The 20,564-nt window shown below is 40.4% G+C and overlaps 1 protein-coding gene across 2 annotated transcripts in view; it reads right to left on the bottom strand.

The window, feature by feature from the left end:
* ABCB1 (ATP binding cassette subfamily B member 1) overlaps positions 1 to 17,984 on the bottom strand; it is a 123,079-nt gene extending 105,095 nt beyond the window's left edge. For both annotated transcript variants that reach the window (XM_064575328.1, XM_064575329.1), the window contains exons 1-3: positions 17,818 to 17,984; positions 17,320 to 17,390; positions 11,874 to 11,925 (exon numbers count right to left, since the gene is read on the bottom strand). In XM_064575328.1, the coding sequence (XP_064431398.1) occupies positions 11,874 to 11,925; positions 17,320 to 17,384 (117 nt within the window). In that variant the 5' untranslated portion in view covers positions 17,385 to 17,390; positions 17,818 to 17,984. The remainder of the gene's footprint in view (positions 1 to 11,873; positions 11,926 to 17,319; positions 17,391 to 17,817) is intronic.
* Between the last annotated feature and the right edge of the window lie 2,580 nt (positions 17,985 to 20,564).

The raw sequence follows: 20,564 nt of genomic DNA, 5'->3' as shown, positions 1-20,564 counted from the left end.
GAAATGGACAGATCATCTAAGCAAAAGATCAACAAGTAAATAAAGACTTTAAATGACACACTGGACCAAATGGACTTCACAGACATATTCAGAACATTCCATCCCAAAGCAGCAGAATACACATTCTTCTCTAGTGCCCATGGAACATTCTCCAGAATAGATCACATCCTAGGTCATAAATCAGGTCTCAACTGGTACCAAAAGACTGGGATCATTCCCTGCCTATTTTCAGACCACAATGCTTTGAAACTAGAACTCAATCACAAGAGGAAAGCTGGAAAGAACTCAAATACATGGAGGCTAAAGAGCATCCTACTAAAGAATGAATGGGTCAACCAGGAAATTAAAGAAGAATTAAAAAAAATTCATGGAAACCAATGAAAATGAAAACACAACTGTTCAAAATCTTTGGGATACAGCAAAGGCAGTCCTAAGAGGAAAGTATATAGCAATACAAGCCTTTCTCAAGAAACAGGAAAGATCTCAAGTACACAACCTAACCCTATTCATAAAGGAACTGGAGAAAGAACAGCAAATAAAGCCTAAACCCAGCAGGAGAAGAGAAATCATAAAGATCAGAGCAGAAATCAATGAAATAGAAACTAAAAGAACAGTAGAACAGATCAACAAAACTAGGAGCTGGTTCTTTGAAAGAATTAACAAGATTGATAAACCCTTGGCCAGACTTATGAAAAAGAAAAGAGAAATGACCCAAATCAACAAAGTCATGAATGAAAGAGGAGAGATCACAACCAACACCAAAGAAATACAAACAATTATAAGAACATATTATGAGCAACTCTATGCCAGCAAATTAGATAACCTGGAAGAAATGAATGCATTCCTAAAGATGTATCAACTACCAAAACTGAACCAGGAAGAAATAGAAAACCTGAACAGACCTATAACCACTAAGGAAATTGAAGCACTCATCAAAAATCTCCCAAAAAACAAAAGCCCAGGGCCAGATGGCTTCCCAGGGGAATTCTCCCAAACATTTCAAGAAGAATTAATACCTATTCTTCTGAAACTGTTCCAAAAAATAGAAATGGAAGGAAAACTTCCAAACTCATTTTATGAGGCCAGCATTACCTTGATCCCAAAACCAACCCACCAAAAAGGAGAATTACAGACCCATATCCTTGATGAACACGGATGCAAAAATTCGGACCCAAATACTAACCAATAGGATCCAACAGTACATTAAAAGGATTATTCACCACGACCAAGTGGGATTTATCCCTGGGCTGCAAGGTTGGTTCAACATCTGCAAATCAATCGACGTGATACAATACTTTAACAAAAGAAAGAACAAGAATCATATGATCCTCTCAATAGATGCAGAAAAGGCATTTGACAAAGTACAGCATCCTTTCTTGATCAAAACTCTTCAGAGTATAGGGATAGAAGGTACATACCTCAATATCATAAAAGCCATCTATGAAAAACCTACAGCGAATATCATTCTCAATGGGGAAAAACCGAGAGCTTTCCCCCTTAGGTCAGGAACACGGCAGGGATGCCCACTATCACCACTGCTATTCAACATAGTATTAGAAGTCCTAGCCACAGCAATCAGACAACAAAAAGAAATAAAAGGCATCCAAATTGGCAAAGAAGAAGTCAAACTCTCACTTTTTGCAGATAATACAATACTTTATGTGGAAAACCCAAAGCCACCCCAAAACTGCTAGAACTCATACAGGAATTCAGTCAAGTGGCAGGATATAAAATCAATGCACAGAAGTCAGTGGCATTCCTATACACCAACAACAAGACAGAAGAAAGAGAAATTAAGGAGTCAATCCCATTTACAATTGCACCCAAAACCATAAGATATGTAGGAATAAATCTAACCAAAGAGGCAAAGGATCTGTACTCAGAAAACTATAAAATGCTCATGAAAGAAATTGAGGAAGACACAAAGATATGGAAAAACGTTCCATGCTCATGGATTGGAAGAACAAATATTGTGAAGATGTCAATGCTACCTAGAGCAATCTACACATTCAATGCAATCCCCATCAAAATACCATCCACTTTTTTCAAAGAAATGGAACAAATAATCCTAAAATTTGTATGGAACCAGAAAAGACCCCGAATAGCCAGGGGAATGTTGAAAAAGAAAAGCAAAGCCGGCGGCATCACAATTCTGGACTTCAAGCTCTATTACAAAGCTGTCATCATCAAGACAGTATGGTCCTGGCACAAAAACAGACACATAGATCAATGGAACAGAATAGAGAGCCCAGAAATTGACTCTTCAACTCTATGGTCAACTAATCTTTGACAAAGCAGGAAAGAATGTCCAATGGAAAAAAGACAGTCTCTTCAACAAATGGTGTTGGGAAAATTGGACAGCCACATGCAGAAGAATGAAACTGGACCATTTCCTTACACCACACACAAAAATAGACTCAAAGTGGTTGAAAGACCTAAATGTGAGACAGGAGTCCATCAAAATCCTAAAGGAGAACACAGGCGGCAACCTCTTCGACCTCAGCCGCAGCAACTTCTTCCTAGAAACATCACCAGAGGCAAGGGAAGCAAGGGCAAAAATGAACTATTGGGACTTCATCAAGATAAAAAGCTTTTGCACAGCAAAAGAAACAGTCCACAAAACCAAAAGACAACCGACAGAATGGGAGAAGATATTTGCAATTGACATATCAGATAAAGGGCTAGTATCCAAAATCTATAAAGAACTTATCAAACTCAACACCCAAAGAACAAATGATCTAATCAAGAAATGGGCAGAAGACATGAACAGACATTTTTCCAAAGAAGACATCCAAATGGCCAACAGATGCATGAAAAAGTGCTCAACATCGCTTGGCATCAGGGAAATCCAAATCAAAACCTCAAGGAGATACCATCTCACACCAGTCAGAATGGCTAAACTTAACAAGTCAGGAGATGACAGATGTTGGCGGGGATGCGGAGAAAGGGGAACCCTCCTACAGTGTTGGTGGGAATGCCAGCTGGAGCAGCGACTCTGGAAAACAGTATGGAGGTTCCTCAAAAAGTTGAAAATAGAGCTACCCTACGACCCAGCAATTGCACTACTGGGTATTTACCCCAAAGATACAAATGTAGGGATCCAAAGGGGTACGTGCACCCCGATGTTTACAGCAGCAATGTTCACAATAGCCAAACTGTGGAAAGAGCCAAGATGTCCATCGACAGATGAATGGATAAAGAAGATATGGTATATATATATACACAATGGAATATTATGCAGCCATCAAAAGGAATGAGATCTTGCCATTTGAAACGATGTGGATGGAATTGGAGGGTATTATACTGAGTGAAATAAGTCAAACAGAGAAAGACATGTATCATATGACCTCACTGATATGAGGAATTCTTAATCTCAGGAAACAAACTGAGGGTTGCTGGAGCGGGGGGTGGGGTGGGAGGGATGGGGTGACTGGGTGATAGACACTGGGGAGGGTATGTGCTCTGGTAAATGCTGTGAATTGTGCAAGACTGTTGAATCTCAGATCTGTACCTCTGAAACAAATAATGTAATATATGTTAAGGAAAAAAAAAAGAAGAAGATAGCAGGAGGGGAAGAATGAAGGGGGGGAAATCGGAGGGGGAGATGAACCATGGGAGACGATGGACTCTGAAAAACAAACTGAGGGTTCTAGAGGGGAGGGTGGTGGGAGGATGGTTTAGCCTGGTGATGGGTATTAAAGAGGGCACGTTCTGCATGGAGCACTGGGTGTCATGCACAAACAATGAATCATGGAACACTACATCTAAAAGTAATGATGTAATGATGGTGATCAACATAACAGTAAAAAATAAAATAAATAAAAATTAAAAAAACACAAATAAGGGAGGAAGAGATAGGCAGAAGCCATTCATCTTCTCTTAGAGACTCCATTAAAGTGGATAAAATATCAAATTCCTCAGTAGAGGAAGAGAAAAGAGTTGTTATACAAGGATTTCTCTCCACTTCTCCCTACTCTCACAGGATCTTTTACTTCCAAAGCTAATCACTGGCCATAATAAAACCAAGCAGGCCATGAATATAAATATTTACTCAATGCCTACCTAATGGCTGATAAAAGACAGATAAATACCAAAGCTTTATGTCCTGCCTTCAAAGTGCTTAAAGAGAAGGAGGAAGGCAAAGCAAAGAAGGATAATTTATATTCTGCATGCTAAGACAACATAGTGTATGCAGTAAAGCAGAGAACTGAGCAAATGGTCATTTCCCCCTTTGTGGAAAAGCTTCACAGAGGACGTTTTGCATCCTCCCAGCTTTGCAAGTTTGGCATATATTCAGAAACAAGAAGGAAGACATTCTAGCCAGAAAGAACAGTAGGCAGAGCAGTATGCTCAGAGAAGATTGGGGTATGAGGTATAGAAGCAGTAATAAAAAGCTGATTGACTTTGCACCCTTCATTGAGCTAGGGCAAACCAGAGGAGGCAAGAGTTTGGAGGGAATGGACACAGGGAAATCTCATTTTGTGCTATCTGATGGCTCATCCTGGAAGTGCTATCTGAGAAGCACATGGAGAGAATTCAGAGTTTGGAATGCAGTTTCATGATACTAGCATATATAGCAGAAGTCATGGGAGCTGGATAAGATCATGCAGGAAGAGAAAAAGAGTGAGGTTAAGAATCATTTGAAAATGAAGTAATAGAGACAGCATGTTGACTGTCCTTTTGATGATCTTGGGGCAAAAGGTAAAGCAAGAGAATGGGCACCAGACAAGGAAGCAACATCAAGGACAGACTATTTAATGACGTCTCACACGTTTATGGGTACATCAGTCACAGAGATGATTGGTGAAAATACAGGAAGGAAACCGAAATGAACAACATCCTACAGAATAAAGGAAACAAATGGTATCTCAAGGACCAAACAGAATTACCACTGTGGCAAGAGCAGAGTGCAGGAGATTTCTCTGCAGTGAGGTCAGAGATGAGCCAGAGGACAGATTACACAGGGCCTTTATAGCCAGAGGAGGGAGTCTGGGTTTTACTCTAAACTTCCCAACTAAATGCAAAGGAAAGGCAGGAACTGAGGAGATTTGGTGTGACTACTATTGATAGAATGGCTTTTTAGAAGAGCAGAAATGGAGTAAGGGGACCAGCAATAGAGAGTCGTTGAGAAAGCAAAGTCTTGACCAGGTGTGGTAGGCAGAATAAGGCCCCTGCTCCATAAACATGTCTATATGCTAATCCCAGGAAGCTGTGAATGTTTCTTTACATGGTAAAAGGGATTTTACAGACGTTAAGTGTCTGGAGATAGGGTGATTATCCTGTATTATCCAAGTGGACCAAATGTAATGACAAGGATACTTACAAGAGGAGGCAAGGGGTTCAGACTCAGTGGCAGGAAAAATGATGACTGAAGAGGCTGGAGGGATGCAGGAAGAGGCCATAAGTCTAGGAAGGCAGGCAGCCTCTAGAAGCTGGGGGGGTGGGGGGGAACATTCTATCTTAGAGTGTCCAGAAGGGATCCTGCTCTGCTGACACCTTGATTTTAGCCCAGTGAGACTTCTGGCCCCAGAACTATAAGGTAATAAATTTGTGTTGTTTTAAGACACTAAATTAGTGGTACTTTATTACAATAGCAATAGGAAATGAGTACACAAAGTCCAAAAAAAGATAACAAAGTTAAAAGGCTAAGCTAGGGGCGCCTGGGTGGCTCAGTTGGTTAAGCGACTGCCTTCAGCTCAGGTCAAGATCCTGGAGTCCCAGGATCGAGTCCCGCATCGGGCTCCCTGCTCAGCAGGGAGTCTGCTTCTCCCTCTGACCCTCCTCCCTCTCACGCTCTGTCTCTCATTGTCTCTCTCTCAAATAAATAAATAAAATCTTTGAAAAAAAAAAAGGCTAAGCTAGAAGGAATAAAAAATTGAGGTTGAAAAGTTGAAGACTGATACCTTTGAGTTTACAACTTCTTAGATGGGAGTCCACCCAGGTGATAAACCCAAGGTCCTTGTTCACAAGTGTAATTTACTAAAGGAGCAGGAGTCAAGGTTGTTGGAACTGAAAAGGTCAAGGAACATCAGGCCTAGGAGTCATTATTAAGGTTACCCAAATAGAAGAAGAATGAGAGCATAGTTGAGAGAAGTAGAAGCAATTACATGCCAACTTCATCAATGGAGGAACAAAAGTAACTACAAATTGGTAAAGGAAACCACTGCAAATGGATAGAAACTAAAACTGTGTGGAATGAAACTCAAATGAAAAAGAAGTTTTGCATGAAAACAATTTGGAAATGTCTATGTGAAAGTATGAAAATGTCAACACAATCATTGAGTCCTGGGATAAGGGGTTAAGGAACTCTAACTTCACAGACTAAAATGACAAAAGGACAAAAGAGATAAGAGAGGGGTGCCTGGGTGGCTCAGTCAGTTAAGCATCTGACTTTGGCTCAGGTCACGATCCTGGGGTCCTGGGATCAAGCCCTGCGTCGGGATCCCTGCTCAGTGGGGAGTCTGCTTCTCCCTCTCCCTCTGCCCCTCCTCCCGCTCATGTTCTCTGTCAAATAAATAAATAAAACTTTTTAAAAAAAATTAAAAAGAGAGATAAGACCCAAATCAGCAGACTGTAGCATCATGGAAGCGAAGAGAAGAAAGAATACGGTGGAGACTTAAAAGTCAAGATGGAATCCAGACATGTCTACCGAATTTGATGAGTGGTGGAAACAGAAACCAAGTTATAATATGTTAAGAAGTGAATGCAAAGTGAAACTGACACAAGTAAAGGCAGCTCTTGTGTGTGAAGCGAGCAAGAGAGGGTGGCTTGAAGGATGGTTAGTGGAACTGAAGATACCTCCCATAAAAATGCCAATGGGAAAGACCCCATAGAGAGGGAGAGATTGTAGATACAGAAGAGAAAGGATGATAATAATAGTAATGTAAGGTCCTTGAGAAGGCAGAGGATGTGGGAGTCAAAGTACAAATGAGTGAGTTACATATTTTTTAAGAGACAGAGTGTGAGAGAAAGTGCGTGTGGGGGCGGGGAGGGGCAGAGGGAGAGGGAGAGAGAGAATCTTAAGCAGGCTCCAAGCTCAGTGCAGAGCTTGACATGGGACTTGATCTCATGACCCTGAGATCATGACCTGGGCTGAAATCAAGAGTTGGATGCTTAACCGACTAAGCCACCCAGGTGCCCCTAATGAGTCATTAGTTTTAAGAACCAGATTCTTCCTGGTACATCAGGAGGGAAGGAAGAAGGATCTAATCCAGGGGGAGATATGCTTGTAGATTGGGAGGATGATCTTTTGTCAGGTGGCTTCCATTCTGTTTGTGAAATAAAAGGAGAGCTCATCCACAAAAGGGGGAAGAAGAGAAGTGGGAAATCTGAAAAGTGTAGAGGTCTGACATAGTCACTGAGAAGAGTAGGATTTCGGCTGGGAATACACCCTGTTGTGAGGTGTGCTACAACAATTAGATGAAGGAAAGCAAGAAAGAAAGCAGACAGTGATTTTGCTGGGATGACAAGTGAAAGGATGTTTATAGTTTGGGCAAGAGAAGGGGCTGATGGAAAAGTGATGGGTCAATGGGCCAAATATCCAGAGAGAATAGTGAGCAGATTGAAAAGAAAAGAGATAGCTGACTGATTTCAGCTGCTGCTTCAGTTGGTCACTTTGGAGGCACAACAGTTTCGAAACACAATACAATTCAGGATGTGAGTATACAGGCAGATGGCTGGGGTGAAGGGGAGAAACAGATGACTGCGCCTATGAAGGTCACGGAGCACCTGTTACCCAGAACACCATAAAAGTTACCCAAGATAGTAGGAGCTCTGGGTGTGGAAAGGGAGACACTGAACCTGGTGGTAAAATCTTCAATGACTGAGGAATGACCAGGTGGCCAGAAGATCACAGTATCAAAAGAGAACTCTTTAATTCCAAGCAGATAAAAGCTTAACCGATCATAAACTATCATAAGTGATTAAAATTGTTAAAAGCTCTAGCTCTGGGGGCACTTGGGTGGCTCAGTTGGTTAAGCGACTGCCTTCGGCTCAGGTCATGATCCTGGAGTCCTGGGATCGAGTCCCGCATCAGACTCCCTGCTCGGCGGGGAGTCTGCTTCTCCCTCTGATCCTCCCCCTCTCATTCTCTCTGTCTCCCATTCTCTCTCTCAGATAAATAAATAAAAAATCTTAAAAAAAAAAAAAAGCTCTAGCTCTGGAGGGGCCCCTGGCTGGCTAAGTGGGTTAAGCATCTGCTTTTGGCTTAGGTCATAATCTCAAAGTCCTGGGATGGAGCCCCAAGTCAGCCTTCCCGCTCAGTGGGGAGTCTGCTTCTCCCTCTCCCTCTGCCCCTCCCCCTGCTCGTGCTCATGCTCTGGAGTCAGCAGACTGTGGCAAATTCTGGGCCTGCCCTCTTACTAGCTAAATCAATCTGGGACTTTGGATGCATTGCTTAACTTCTCTGTTTCATCATCTAGTGTAAGAACAGTACAAGCGTCTATGTCATTGGGTCACTGTGCTTCACAAGTACCTGGCACAGAGGGAGCACTGGATAGATAATAGCTATTAACTCTTCTGAAAAAAATTAATTTTTCAATGAGATACATGAAGTAGCATGCTCAGAGTTGAATCTGCAGCACCTTCCTGCCAAGGGCGTGTTATCTTTCAGGAGTGCTGTGTGTAGGAACTGCAGCCCCACTGGTATTTTTCCTGTCCTGATTTCCATCTGTCCCATTTCCTTACTTGCTTTATTTATTTAGTTTTTTTTTAAGATTTTATTTATTTATTTGAGAGAGAGAGAATTAGAGAGAGCACGAGAGGGAGGAGGGTCAGAGGGAAAAGCAGATTCCCCGCCGAGCAGGGAGCCCGATGTGAGACTTGATCCCAGAACTCCAGGATCATGACCTGAGCCGAAGGCAGTCGCTCAACCAACTGAGCCACCCAGGCGCCCTCCTTACTTGCTTTAGATTTTATTCTACTTTTATGTTTCTTGTTCTTTGGAAACAAGGCCCAATATTTTTAAAAAATGCTCATAGAAAAACTTGAAATTACTTACCTCTTTTTTCATCACTTTGTCCAGACTGCCAGGAAGTCTCATAGTAGAATTTTTTTTTAAATTTATTTATTTATTTGAGAGAGAGAGAGTGAGAGACAGAGAGCATGAGAGGGGGGAGGGTCAGAGGGAGAAGCAGACTCCCCGCCGAGCAGGGAGCCCGATGCGGGACTCGATCCTGGGACTCCAGGATCATGACCTGAGCCGAAGACAGTCGCTTAACCAACTGAGCCACCCAGGCGCCCAGGAAGTCTCATAGTAGAAATAACTTAACGTTGTAAGCCTGAGACTTGCTGTTTCACAAGACCTGTGTTCAAGGTTGGCCCTTGGTGGGCATCTAGAACTTGGATTTGGGGTTAGGGGTTAACATCGCCTAACTGATAAAAATGGCCAAATTATTTGGACAAAGTGCTTTATGCTGAATACCTGCCTTCCTTCTACGAGTCTGGAATTCTGGTATATGCCATGCCTATGTGATCAGCCCCTAGTACAAATTTTGAGTGCTGAGTTTCTAATGAGCTTGTCTGGTAGCATTTCATAGTTGTCCCAATTTATTGCTGGGAGAGTTAAGTGTGACTTCACCGGGCAAAGCCTCCGGGAGCTTATGCCCGGTTTCTCCTGGAGCTCTGCTTCCCTCTTTCCTTTTCCCCTTGTTGATTTTGCTTTGTATCCTTTTGCTGTAATAAATCCTAGCCATGAGTATCAAGAGTATGACAATATGGGGCGCCTGGGTGGCTCAGTCATTAAGCGTCTGCCTTCGGCGCAGGTCATGGTCCCGGGGTCCTGGGATCGAGCCCAGCATCGGGCTCCTTGCTCAGCGGGAAGCCTGCTTCTCCCTCTCCCACTCCCCCTGCTTGTGTTCCCTCTCTGCCTGTCTCTCTCTGTCAAATAAATAAAACCTTTAAAAAAAAAAAAAAAGAGTATGACAATATGCTGAGTCCCGAGAGTCACTCTTCCTAGTGAATCATAGAACCTGGGGTTCTTGGGGAGCCCCGACACATGAATTTTGTCTTAACTGATAACATCAGCACCAAACTGTTAAACGTTCTGAATGTGTCCTCATGTCAATTATAGGTTTGACATACAAGTCCAGTTTCGTTTTCTATGTCAGACTCCTCAGGAAAAAGACATGAAGAAAAGCCACATAAATAGTACTTCTCTTCCTCAAAAGTCTTACAGTATATTCCTTCTGTGCCATCCTGAGCACTGTGATTGAGAACATGAACTTTACAGGTTTGAATCCTGGCCCTGCTGTGTATCAGGTGGGCAAACTAGTATGTCTGGCCTCAGTTTCTTCATCTGTAAAATTAGAATAATAATAGTATCTATCTCAAAGGGAGTTGCAGCAGTTGAATGAGTTCTATATCCTTAGAACAACACATGGCATATAATACTGTATGTGTTGTCATTCCCTCACATTTAAACCCCGGATTTTTATTCTTTGGTGGTTTAAATTGTATCGATATTATTACCTCTCTATATTAGATCTGTTAGATTTTCTAAAATAAGACTTTTAAAAAAAATGTAAGCTACAAATCATAAAAACTAAACTACAAAAGACAGAAACATTTTGGCCTCAAAATGACAAAACTGAAATTAAATCTTGGGAATACCCCTACTTTAACATAAAACGTTCTTTTAATAAATAAGAATGAAATATAAAACAAAAACTGCCCCTTTTGAATAGGCTTTTTTTCCTAAAGATTTATTTATTTTAGAGAGAGAGAGAGAGAATGCATGAGCAGGGGGAGGGGCAGAGGGAGAGGGAGAAAGAGAATCCCAAGCAGACTCTGCACTGAGCATGGAGCCCAACATGGGGCTCAATCTCACAGCCCTGAGATCATGACCTGAGCCGAAATAAAGAGTCAGACACTTAACCTACTGAACCACTCAGGCACACACCCTCCCAAGGAGTCTTTTTGAGAATGACCTAAACATGTAGTCTCATTCCCAAAATATTCCAAAGAGAGGAGTGATAGGACAAAAGGTGAAACCATAGCCAGAGCAACTTTAGCGCAAGAAGATGATCATGTAAAGTAACAACAGAGTCCCCAGTGTCAAAGTCAGGCAACTGTTTTTTTCCTGCCTGTAACTATTTTTATAATCCATTTGCTAATATCCATTTTACAAGATAGCCTATCCCTCCCCCACCACCACCATTTAAAAATTATCTGGTGTGTTATGACTGAATTATAAAGTATGCACTCACTGCCAGACTTAAGTGGTTCAGTAGTGTTCCAGGTTCTTGGGAAAGAAGAAAAGAAGTATCCAGGTAGAGAGAGACCATCATCCAGCCACACCTATAAAATCCCTGTCTTATTCCAAGCCTGATCCTACGCAACCACCATGCAACCAGAAAGTGAGATGAATTATATAAAGGTTCAAATTTGAGATTATTAGTTATTCAGCAAAGAGGAATAATGACATGTGCTAAGTTCATAGTAATAAATAATGCATTGTTAACTTCTATTTTTTGGGTGCCTGAGACTTCGACCTCAAACCTGCCAGAATTTGAGAGCCACTGATGACAAGGGACCCTGTGTCCTTTTAGAACCACACTCCCTTGGGGCTGGTCTCCTCTATCTAGATGGCTGAGACCATCACAGGGACAAGTGCTTGCATAGATAACAGACCACTGGCCACATAAAAAATTAGCAGAATACTGGAATGTAGGCCATGAAGAGTGGCTGTTGAGGCTCAATTTACATGGCATATTATGATTGGCATTCCACTGAAAACAAGCTAAATTAAACCTATTCATTTTACCTCTCCATTAACATACGTTCCAAGAAAAGATTATACCAGATGAAATATCTCTTTTCTAGGGAAGACGTCAAATTTCCAAAGCATTTTGAACACTGAATAAATTCAGACTCACCATTGCAAATGTGCTGACAGTTGGTTTCTTTTCTTCCTTCTCATCTTTTTTACTGAAAAACAGCAACAAGATTACACAAAACCTTTAAAATTATGTAAATTTTTAAATGACCGTATTAACATAGATCCTACATTTAATAATAGGACAAAGAAACATGTCTATATTATTCCATAAAAATATACATTAATAGTATGATCCCATTTACGAAGTTTAAACATATTTACATGTATCTTAGAAATCTGTAAATGTGATTATCACTGGGTATAAGATTTCTTTCAAAATATTTTCTTCTTTGTACCTTTGGTATTTCCTAATTTTCTATGATGAATACACAGACATACAACTTTTGCAATTATTAAACAATAATACTGGGGTGCCTGAGTGGCTCAGATGGTTAATCATTTGCCTTTGGCTCAGGTCATAATCTCGGGGTCCTGGAATCAAGCCTCATGTTGGGCTGCCTGCTCAGTAGGGAGTCTGCTTCTCTCTCTCCCTCTGCCCCACCCCCCGCTTGTACTCTTTCTTTCAAAAGAATAAAACCTTTAAAAATAATAATAATAAAAGAGAGCTTCCTGTTTTTATTCTACAGACAGTCCCTGATTTACAATGGTTTGACTTTAGGATGGTGAGAAAGTGTTATGCATTCAATAGAAACTATACTTTCAGTATGGAAGTTGGATGTTTTCCCTGGGCTAGCAATATGCACACAGTACTCTCTAGTGAGGCTGGGCAGAAGCAGTGACCTACAGCTCCCAGTCAGCCATGAGATCATAAGGGTAAGCAACCCATACACTCAAAACCATGCTGTACCCGGACAACCATGCTGTTTCTCAGTACAGTATTCAATAAATTACATGAGATATTCAGTACTTTATTATAAAACAGGCTTTGCGTTAGATGATTTTGCCCAACTATAGGCTAATGTAAATGTTCTGAGCATGTTTAGGGTAGGCTAGGCTAAACTACGATGTTCAGTAGGTTAGGTGTATTAAAGGCATTTTCAACTTACGATATTTTTAACTCACAATGGGGTTATGGGGAAATACCCTATGGTAAGTTAAGGAAGACCTGTAATTACAAAATCATTCATGTTCTCCAGAGTTAATTCTCTTAATTATCATCTAAGTGATTCTAGCAGTAGATATTCTATCTACATACTACCTACATATTATCCTTAATCATTCTCTATGAATGGAGAGTAGTGGCAATCAAATACTGGGGATAAACTAACCTAAGAAGAAAGGTAATTAAATCATTCTCTATGAGCCAATCTAATTCTGAAAGGATGTCTGGAGCCCTAAATGTACCATTATGGCAATAAATTCCAATCTAGAAAAGCTATAATCAAAAAAGATGGTCTGTAAACTATCAGAAAGCTGTCCTCAGGAATAAGAAGGCTAATTATTATTTTGAGTCCAGATTCAAATGACTCTAGCTATAAGCCGTTTTCCACTCTGTGTGACGGCCACCTAGAGCATGCAAGCAAACTGACCAAAAGCAGCCTCTGCATCTTTATTTTCATATGTACAAATGAAAGACTATTCCAGAGAAGAATCACATTATTTTTATACAGATTTTCAAGTTCAAAACTAAATTCATCTTTGTCTTTGTTCTTTACGCTAAGCGAGGTCAAAGAATTGAAGAGACTTCTAAAGGAAAAAAAATCCACAGCTTACCCCATATTTGGCTTTAAAGTGATGTTAGACGGACATGAAAACACACAAAATACACAAACATAGCTCTTCAGAATTGGTCCCACCCTATTCCCACTAAAGCATGGTTTCAGTATCTCTGGAACCAGGATGAGAGGAAAAAAGCAGTCACACATAATTGAATTTTAGCTCCAAGCCTTTTATTTATTTTTTCATTCTCTAAAACTGCTCCTACTCTGGAAATTTTATAATATTTCAAATACTGGCTAAGTAAACACTTCCCAAACACAATCTCATTTAATCTTATCTCAATCTCTATGAGGCAGGCACATTTTTGTCCTTCTGTCAGAGCTGAGAAAACTGCAGGTGAACAGAGTTCATGAACTTGTCCAAGGTCACACAGCTGGAACAAAGCCAAGTTTAAAAGGAAAAGCCTATCCCCTAAACACTAAGCTATTTTATTCAGTACAACCTCAGACTTCTAAGATAATGCATTATATAGAAATGCATTTCCACATTAATCTCTCATCCCTACTAGATCATTAATATATCCTCATCAGCTTGAAACACAGGACTTAACAAAAGGCAAGTCGCTTATCAGACCTTTAGAAATACATATATTCCAAATGATACTATCATCTGAGTATTATATATATATTAGCAAAGCCACATGCTTCTTTATAATTCCAATTTAGAACATATAGTTAAAAAAAAAACAACTCATAGAACAAGAGATCAGATTCGTGGTTATCAGAGGCTGAGAGGGGGTGGCTACTAGAGGAATTTGAGCCAAAGGTACAAAGATAAGGCAGTCCCAGGGGTGTAATGTACAACATGATGAGTACAGTTAATAGTGCTGTACGATACATATGAAAGTTGTTATGAAAATAGATCCTAAGAGTTCTCATCACAAGCAGAAAAAAATTTTTTTTGCTTTTTCTTTTTATTGTATGTGTATGAGATGATAGATGTTAACTAAACATAGTGTGATAATCATTTCACAATATGTTTAAGTCACTCCATTATGCTGTATACCTTAAATTTACATAGTGCTGTATGTCAATTATACCTCAGTAAGACTAGGGAAAATATATATAGTTGTACTAAGAACAGATTTAAATCAGTGATGATGAGGACAGCTTAATAAGAATTACTTACCTAAAAAAACAATTTTTTGTTCAAAAGAAGTCTGTAGGCATGGTAAGAATCAATAATAAAATGAAGGTATGAGCAGGCTCCAACGAATTTCTTTACCATTTCTTTCCACATACCCTCAGTACTTCTTACTCCAATATCCCTAAGTGTTTGTGTATTAAGGACATAGTTCTTTAAGGTATCAAACAAAACAAACAACCTAAAAACAAAAAGGGCAATATCTCCCTTCCACTATACGGAGTCTTTTTGTGTATATGAAAATTTTCATTATGAAAACTTTCAAATAGAAAAATTGAAAGAACACTAATAATGACTACCCACACAAAATTCACCTAGATTCAACAACTGTTAACATTTTGACCCTATGTTCTTTATCTATGTAAGTATACAGTATCATTGTTAATATTTTGCTGAGTAATTTGAAAGTAAGTTGCAAACTTTCAGGGCACTTCACATTTTCCTACCATTTTCACATTTCAGAAAACTAATAGCAATTTTTATATCAACTAATATCCAACCTACTTTCAAATTGCCCAAGAATGTTTTCTATAGGTTTTTCCTTTTTTGATTTTGAACTTAGATGTAATCAAGGTTTACACATTATATGGTTTTGTCTCTTCAGTCTCTTTTTTAAATCTAGATGTCCTTCTGCCCCCTCCACCCACACTGACTTTTTGTAGTAACAAGATGTCTTGTAGACTGTCCTGCATCTTGGATATGTCAGTGTCAAACTGAGTCCAAATTGAGATGTGCAGTGGTATAAAATGCACAGCCTATTTGAGGACTTGGTATGAAAAAGAGAATGTAAACTGTATCATTAATAATTCCGATTACATATGGAAATAAGATTTTAAATATTCTGGCTTCTTTAGAATATACTTTCAAAATTAATTTCACTTGTTTTTTACTTTTTTTAATGTTACTCCTAGAAAATTAAAAATTACAAATGGGTCTCACATTGTATTTCTATTGGACAGCATAGTCTAGAAGCTTGATAGGAATCAGACTAATTGTTTTTGCAAACATACTTCCCAGGTGGTGTCATGTCACTAACACAGGACTCCACCATGAGTGACGCCAGGTCTGATCACTTGGTTAAGACTGCTAACTGCAAAAATCTCTCCAGTGAAAATCCCCACTTCCTTTTTTCCTAGCAAAAATCTGGGATGTCTTAGATACAACTTTTCTTTGAATGGTTTAAGATCCATAACAATCCTTGCCTGAATCAATGATAACACAGGTTCCAATACGATAGCATTTTTCTATAAAAAAAAGATATTCCTTTATTCTCCCCACCTCTTCCCACCTTTTTTGTTTTGTTTTCCTCGTTTCAGAATTGTATTAAAGATTCATGGACTATACTCTATACAGTATTTCACAGTCAAGCACAGTGATGCCAGCTCTTGTGTTCTTTTTGAACAACAAGATAGTCCAAGCTCATTTTGTATCTGCCCCCTATCCCAACATCCATGGTTGTAATTAGCCACTTCTCCATGGAGTACAGATTCCATTTAGTGAGGAATGGTATTCAGAAACCAAGATCTGACAATGAGTGTACTCACTGCTACTGTCCCCTTCGGTGGATAGAAAGTGAACTATTTAAAAAATCATGAGTGCATACTGAAGTCCGGTTCAAATTTAATATTATTTTTAAAAACTTATTTGATGTCCCTATTTGTATTAACATTATTTTTAAAAACTTATTTGATGTCCTATTTGTCTTTTTCTTTTACACGGAAAAGCTTGGTTCCTAATAATATTAATATACTTACTTTATTTTTTAATTTTTATTACAATTTACAATAAGAATGAAACTATTGAGCAAAGTTTAAAATTTCCTGTACGGACACTGCACTGTGATCAAAATTTGCTTACTATTTCCCTTTGTGGTTCCATTACCAATAATTTCACACAATGCTAGCAGCGTCCTTGGTACTGCAGTGTTCTCTTTCCAGAATGTCTTCTACCCGGTCAGATTGTCATTGCCTTTTTTTTTTTTTTTTTTTAACACCTACATGTGGTTTTGGCCTTCTGTCCCATCTGCCATGCCACAAACATGCAGTGTTTCTATGTCCAGCATGTTTGTTTCACCAGAAGCAAGAGACAGGACCGCGGAGCAGAGCGCAAGCAGCCCATGTCCCGGGACGTGGGCGATCAACAGCGCTCGTAAAGCAGAAAGTTCCTAAACCACAGAGAAGGATGTGAGAGCACTGGCGTGTGGGGGCAGTAAGCCTGAGGAAGAAGTTCATCAAGGCCGTGGGAATGTGTAAACGCTGTCCTCCACTCAGCCAGTGAACTTCTGCCGAAAAACCACTTGCGTTTAAGGTTAAAAATACCGTCTTTATCTGAAAAACAAACTGAGGGTTCTAGAGGGGAGGGGGGTGGGAGGGTGGGTTAGCCTGGTGATGGGTATTGAGGAGGGCACGTTCTGCATGGAGCACTGGGTGTTGTGCACAAACAATGAATCATGGAACACTTCATCTAAAACTAATGATGTAATGTATGGGGATTAACATAAGAATAAAAAATAAAAAGAAAAAAAAATACCGTCTTCATTTACTTCGGAGCTGGAGACTAGAAATACATCTCCAAAATTTCTCAAGCCACTTAAAAGTATGAAAGTGAAACAAACTGGCTACCTTTTTTTGCCCATTTTCCAGAAGTTCTTCTCTGCTCTTCCATTACGGCCTCCTTCAAGATCCATCGTGACCTGAGGAGAAACCACAGGCCACCGATCAGATGGGGAACCCGCAGGATACGGAGGTGACGCTCCATGCGGGCCGCGGGAGGGCGGCGGCCCATCCTGGACTTCGGCCGCCGCCGGTGCGGCTCTGGGTCCCGGCTCCTCTCGGGGCGGTGACGCTTGCCCCGGGCACCTGCCGCCGGCTCCGACAGCCGCTCTCCGCACCGCGCGGCTCTGCGCGTTCCGGGCAGCAGAACCCAGTGCGCGCGTGGCGAGCGCCGAAGACTGTGGGCTGGGGTGCTCCAGGAGCTTCCCGGGGGACTGGCCACGAGGAGTCTCCCCCTCCCTCCCCTCCGAAGCCCTTCTCCCACAGGGACCAAGCTCAGGAACTTGGGGAGCCCGACCCTTCCTGCGAACTTGTCCCCATCTAGCCCTCTGCTTCGCGCTCCCCTACCTCGGGCTTTCCCTCGGAACATCCAGCAAGATGAGAATTTTGCAAGAAGAGAGTCTGACTTTAAAGGAAAGACCCGGCGGACGCGAATAGCGGACCCGGCTTCTTAGAGCCAGGAGGAGCCGCTGCTCGAAAGCGCCCTGGTTTCCTGCGTCTCTGGGAGTGAGAGGAGAGGGCACAGCCCACACCCTGGCGCCCCTGTGCCCAGCCAATCAGCCTCACCACTTCCGCGTGCTCCGGCCCTGCTCGCCTGAATGCTGATTAGAAGACAAGTTCCGAAACAGGTTGGATTTTTTTTTATGTTATGTTAATCACCATACAGTACATCATTAGTTTTTGATGTACTGTTCCATGATTCACTGCGTATTAACACCCAGTGCTCCATGCAGAACGGGCCCTCTTTAATACCCATCACCAGGCTACCCCATCCTCCCACCCCCCTCCCCTCTAGAACCCTCAGTTTGTTTCTCAGAGTCCATCCTCTCTCATGGTTCGATTTCACTGGAAATTAACGAATATAAGGATTTCCATGGATATGGAGCGTTATGTAGATATGTAGAGACACGACTCTATAAATGTTAAGTGTCCCCCATGATTCAGCTGATACGCGTTTCTCTCCTGGCTCTTCCACTGAGGAGCAACAGAAAGGAGAGGACATTCCTGCTGCAGGACTGTTGCTCCTCAGTGGAAGAGCCAGGAGAGAAACGCGTATCAGCCGAATATGCATATCAGCTGAATATCAGCATATCAACAGAAAGGAGAGGACATTCCTGCTGCAGGACGTTCTCTCCTGTTGCTCCTCTGGAAGAGCCAGGAGAGAAATGCGTTATCAGCTGAATCATAGGGGACACTTAACCTTTAAAGAGTCCTGTCTCTACATATCTCCATAACGCTCCATATCCATGGAAATCCTTATATTCGTTAATTTCCAGTGAAACCCAATTGCTTCTATGCGTCTCCAGTAGGTAAGAGAAATTTTCTTTGCCATTGCATCTAATACAGTTGATAAAACAATCTCTGACCTCGCCCATTCTGTAGTTAACTCCAGTTAAACTTTCCTTTCTAGCAGCACCTGTAAAAAAAAGCCAGGCAAAAATTTTCTGCAAGTGTTTCTTCAGTATGTTTGGCAGTTTCTGAGGTGTAGCTGTTCATCTTTTATTTGAAGATAAATGGAAGGAAATAGGGAGATTTTTAAGTATGTAAATGGAAACGGACATTTCAGGGTAAAAATTATATTTAAAAGTATGTGACCTTTACAGATTGTAGCCATCAGATCAATGCCCACGTTTTCCCCAAGGCATTTCTAAACTCATACTTTAATTCGGCTTATTTAAAAAAAAGGATCGTGTACTTTAACATATTATTTTAGTTGTAATCTAATTCCATATTTACTGCTACCATTTACTATTTTTTCTTGTCCACTGTTTTTTCACGTTGATGAAAAGTGAGTGCAATCTTCACAGTAAAAATTCATAAGGCAGTGTTAACTCACATCAGAGCTTTTCTTCTTATAAACCTAGGGGAAATAGATGTTTTTGTCACCTTTAGTCTTCATTCTCTGACCTACACCTGAGCCTCTCAGCTAGCTGCAAAAGTTTAAAAGAAGAAAAACTGCATAGTGTACTTTCCCTACTTTCTTTAAGAAAATCATACCTCAAAGCCCTAATTTTCTTTCCATCTTTTATTCCAAATATTCCACGCCATACTCTGGTTTCTGTTTAGATTGTATAAATCTTTCACCTTTTACCAAATATCCTCTACCTTGATTTTTTTTTTTCTTAGCCATACTGTCAGGTTTCTTTACAAGCTATCAGTTAGATTTTCTAACAGGCCACTAATTTTCTCTATGTTGTAATTGGATATGCATGTGAACAGCATGGGTTCACTGGTTAAAGGTCTATCACCAACCCTATGGTCCACCGGGGGCAAATATATAAAGCTTTCATCTTTGTCACATCCGTTTTTAATCTGATTTATGACTGCTCTCTGTTTCCACTGTTGTTTTACTTTGTCCCACCTTTAGCTTATGTGGTCTTGTTATATTTTACGTATCCATGTAAATGGCCTTAAATCCTCCCTAAAACAATGCAGGATTTTTTTTTTTTAGTATTATGGTAATACTATGCCTACAGGCTTGAGCTTCAAGTGAAAACCTCTATCAAGAACATAAGTAGTTTAAGGATTAGAATAGCCCAGAGAGTATTTTTTTAATTTTTAATTTTAAAAAAATTTAAATTTAAATTCAATTTAGTTAACTAAATTGAATTTAAATTAAAAAAAATTTTTTTTTCATTTTAAATGTACTATTAGTTTTAGTAGAATTTAGTGATTCATCAGTTGCATATAACACTCAGTGCCTATTACATTAAGTACCCTCCTTAATGCCCATCACCTAGTTACCCCATCCCCCCACAGCCTCCCCTCCAGCAACCCTCAGTTTGTTCCCTGTAGTTAAGAGTCTCTTATGGTTTGCCTCCCTCTCTGTTTTCATCTTATTTTATTTTTCCTTTCCTTCCCTTACGTTCATCTGTCTTGTTTCTTAAATTCCACATATGAGTGAAATCATATGGTATTTGTCTTTCTCTGACTTATTTCGCTCAGCATAATACACACTAGTTCCATCCATGTTGTTGCAAACAGCAAGATTTCATTCCTTTTGATGGCTGAGTAATATTCAGTTATATATATATTTATATATATCATATCTTCTTTATCCATTCCTCTGTTGATGGACATCTGTAGCCCAGAGA

This window comes from Mirounga angustirostris, unplaced genomic scaffold (genome assembly GCF_029215605.1).
Source record: "Mirounga angustirostris isolate CCGP_5_RB_7025 unplaced genomic scaffold, mMirAng1.0.hap1 SCAF_12, whole genome shotgun sequence".
Lineage (NCBI taxonomy): Eukaryota > Metazoa > Chordata > Mammalia > Carnivora > Phocidae > Mirounga > Mirounga angustirostris.
This window is presented reverse-complemented; position numbering and strand designations above follow the sequence as displayed.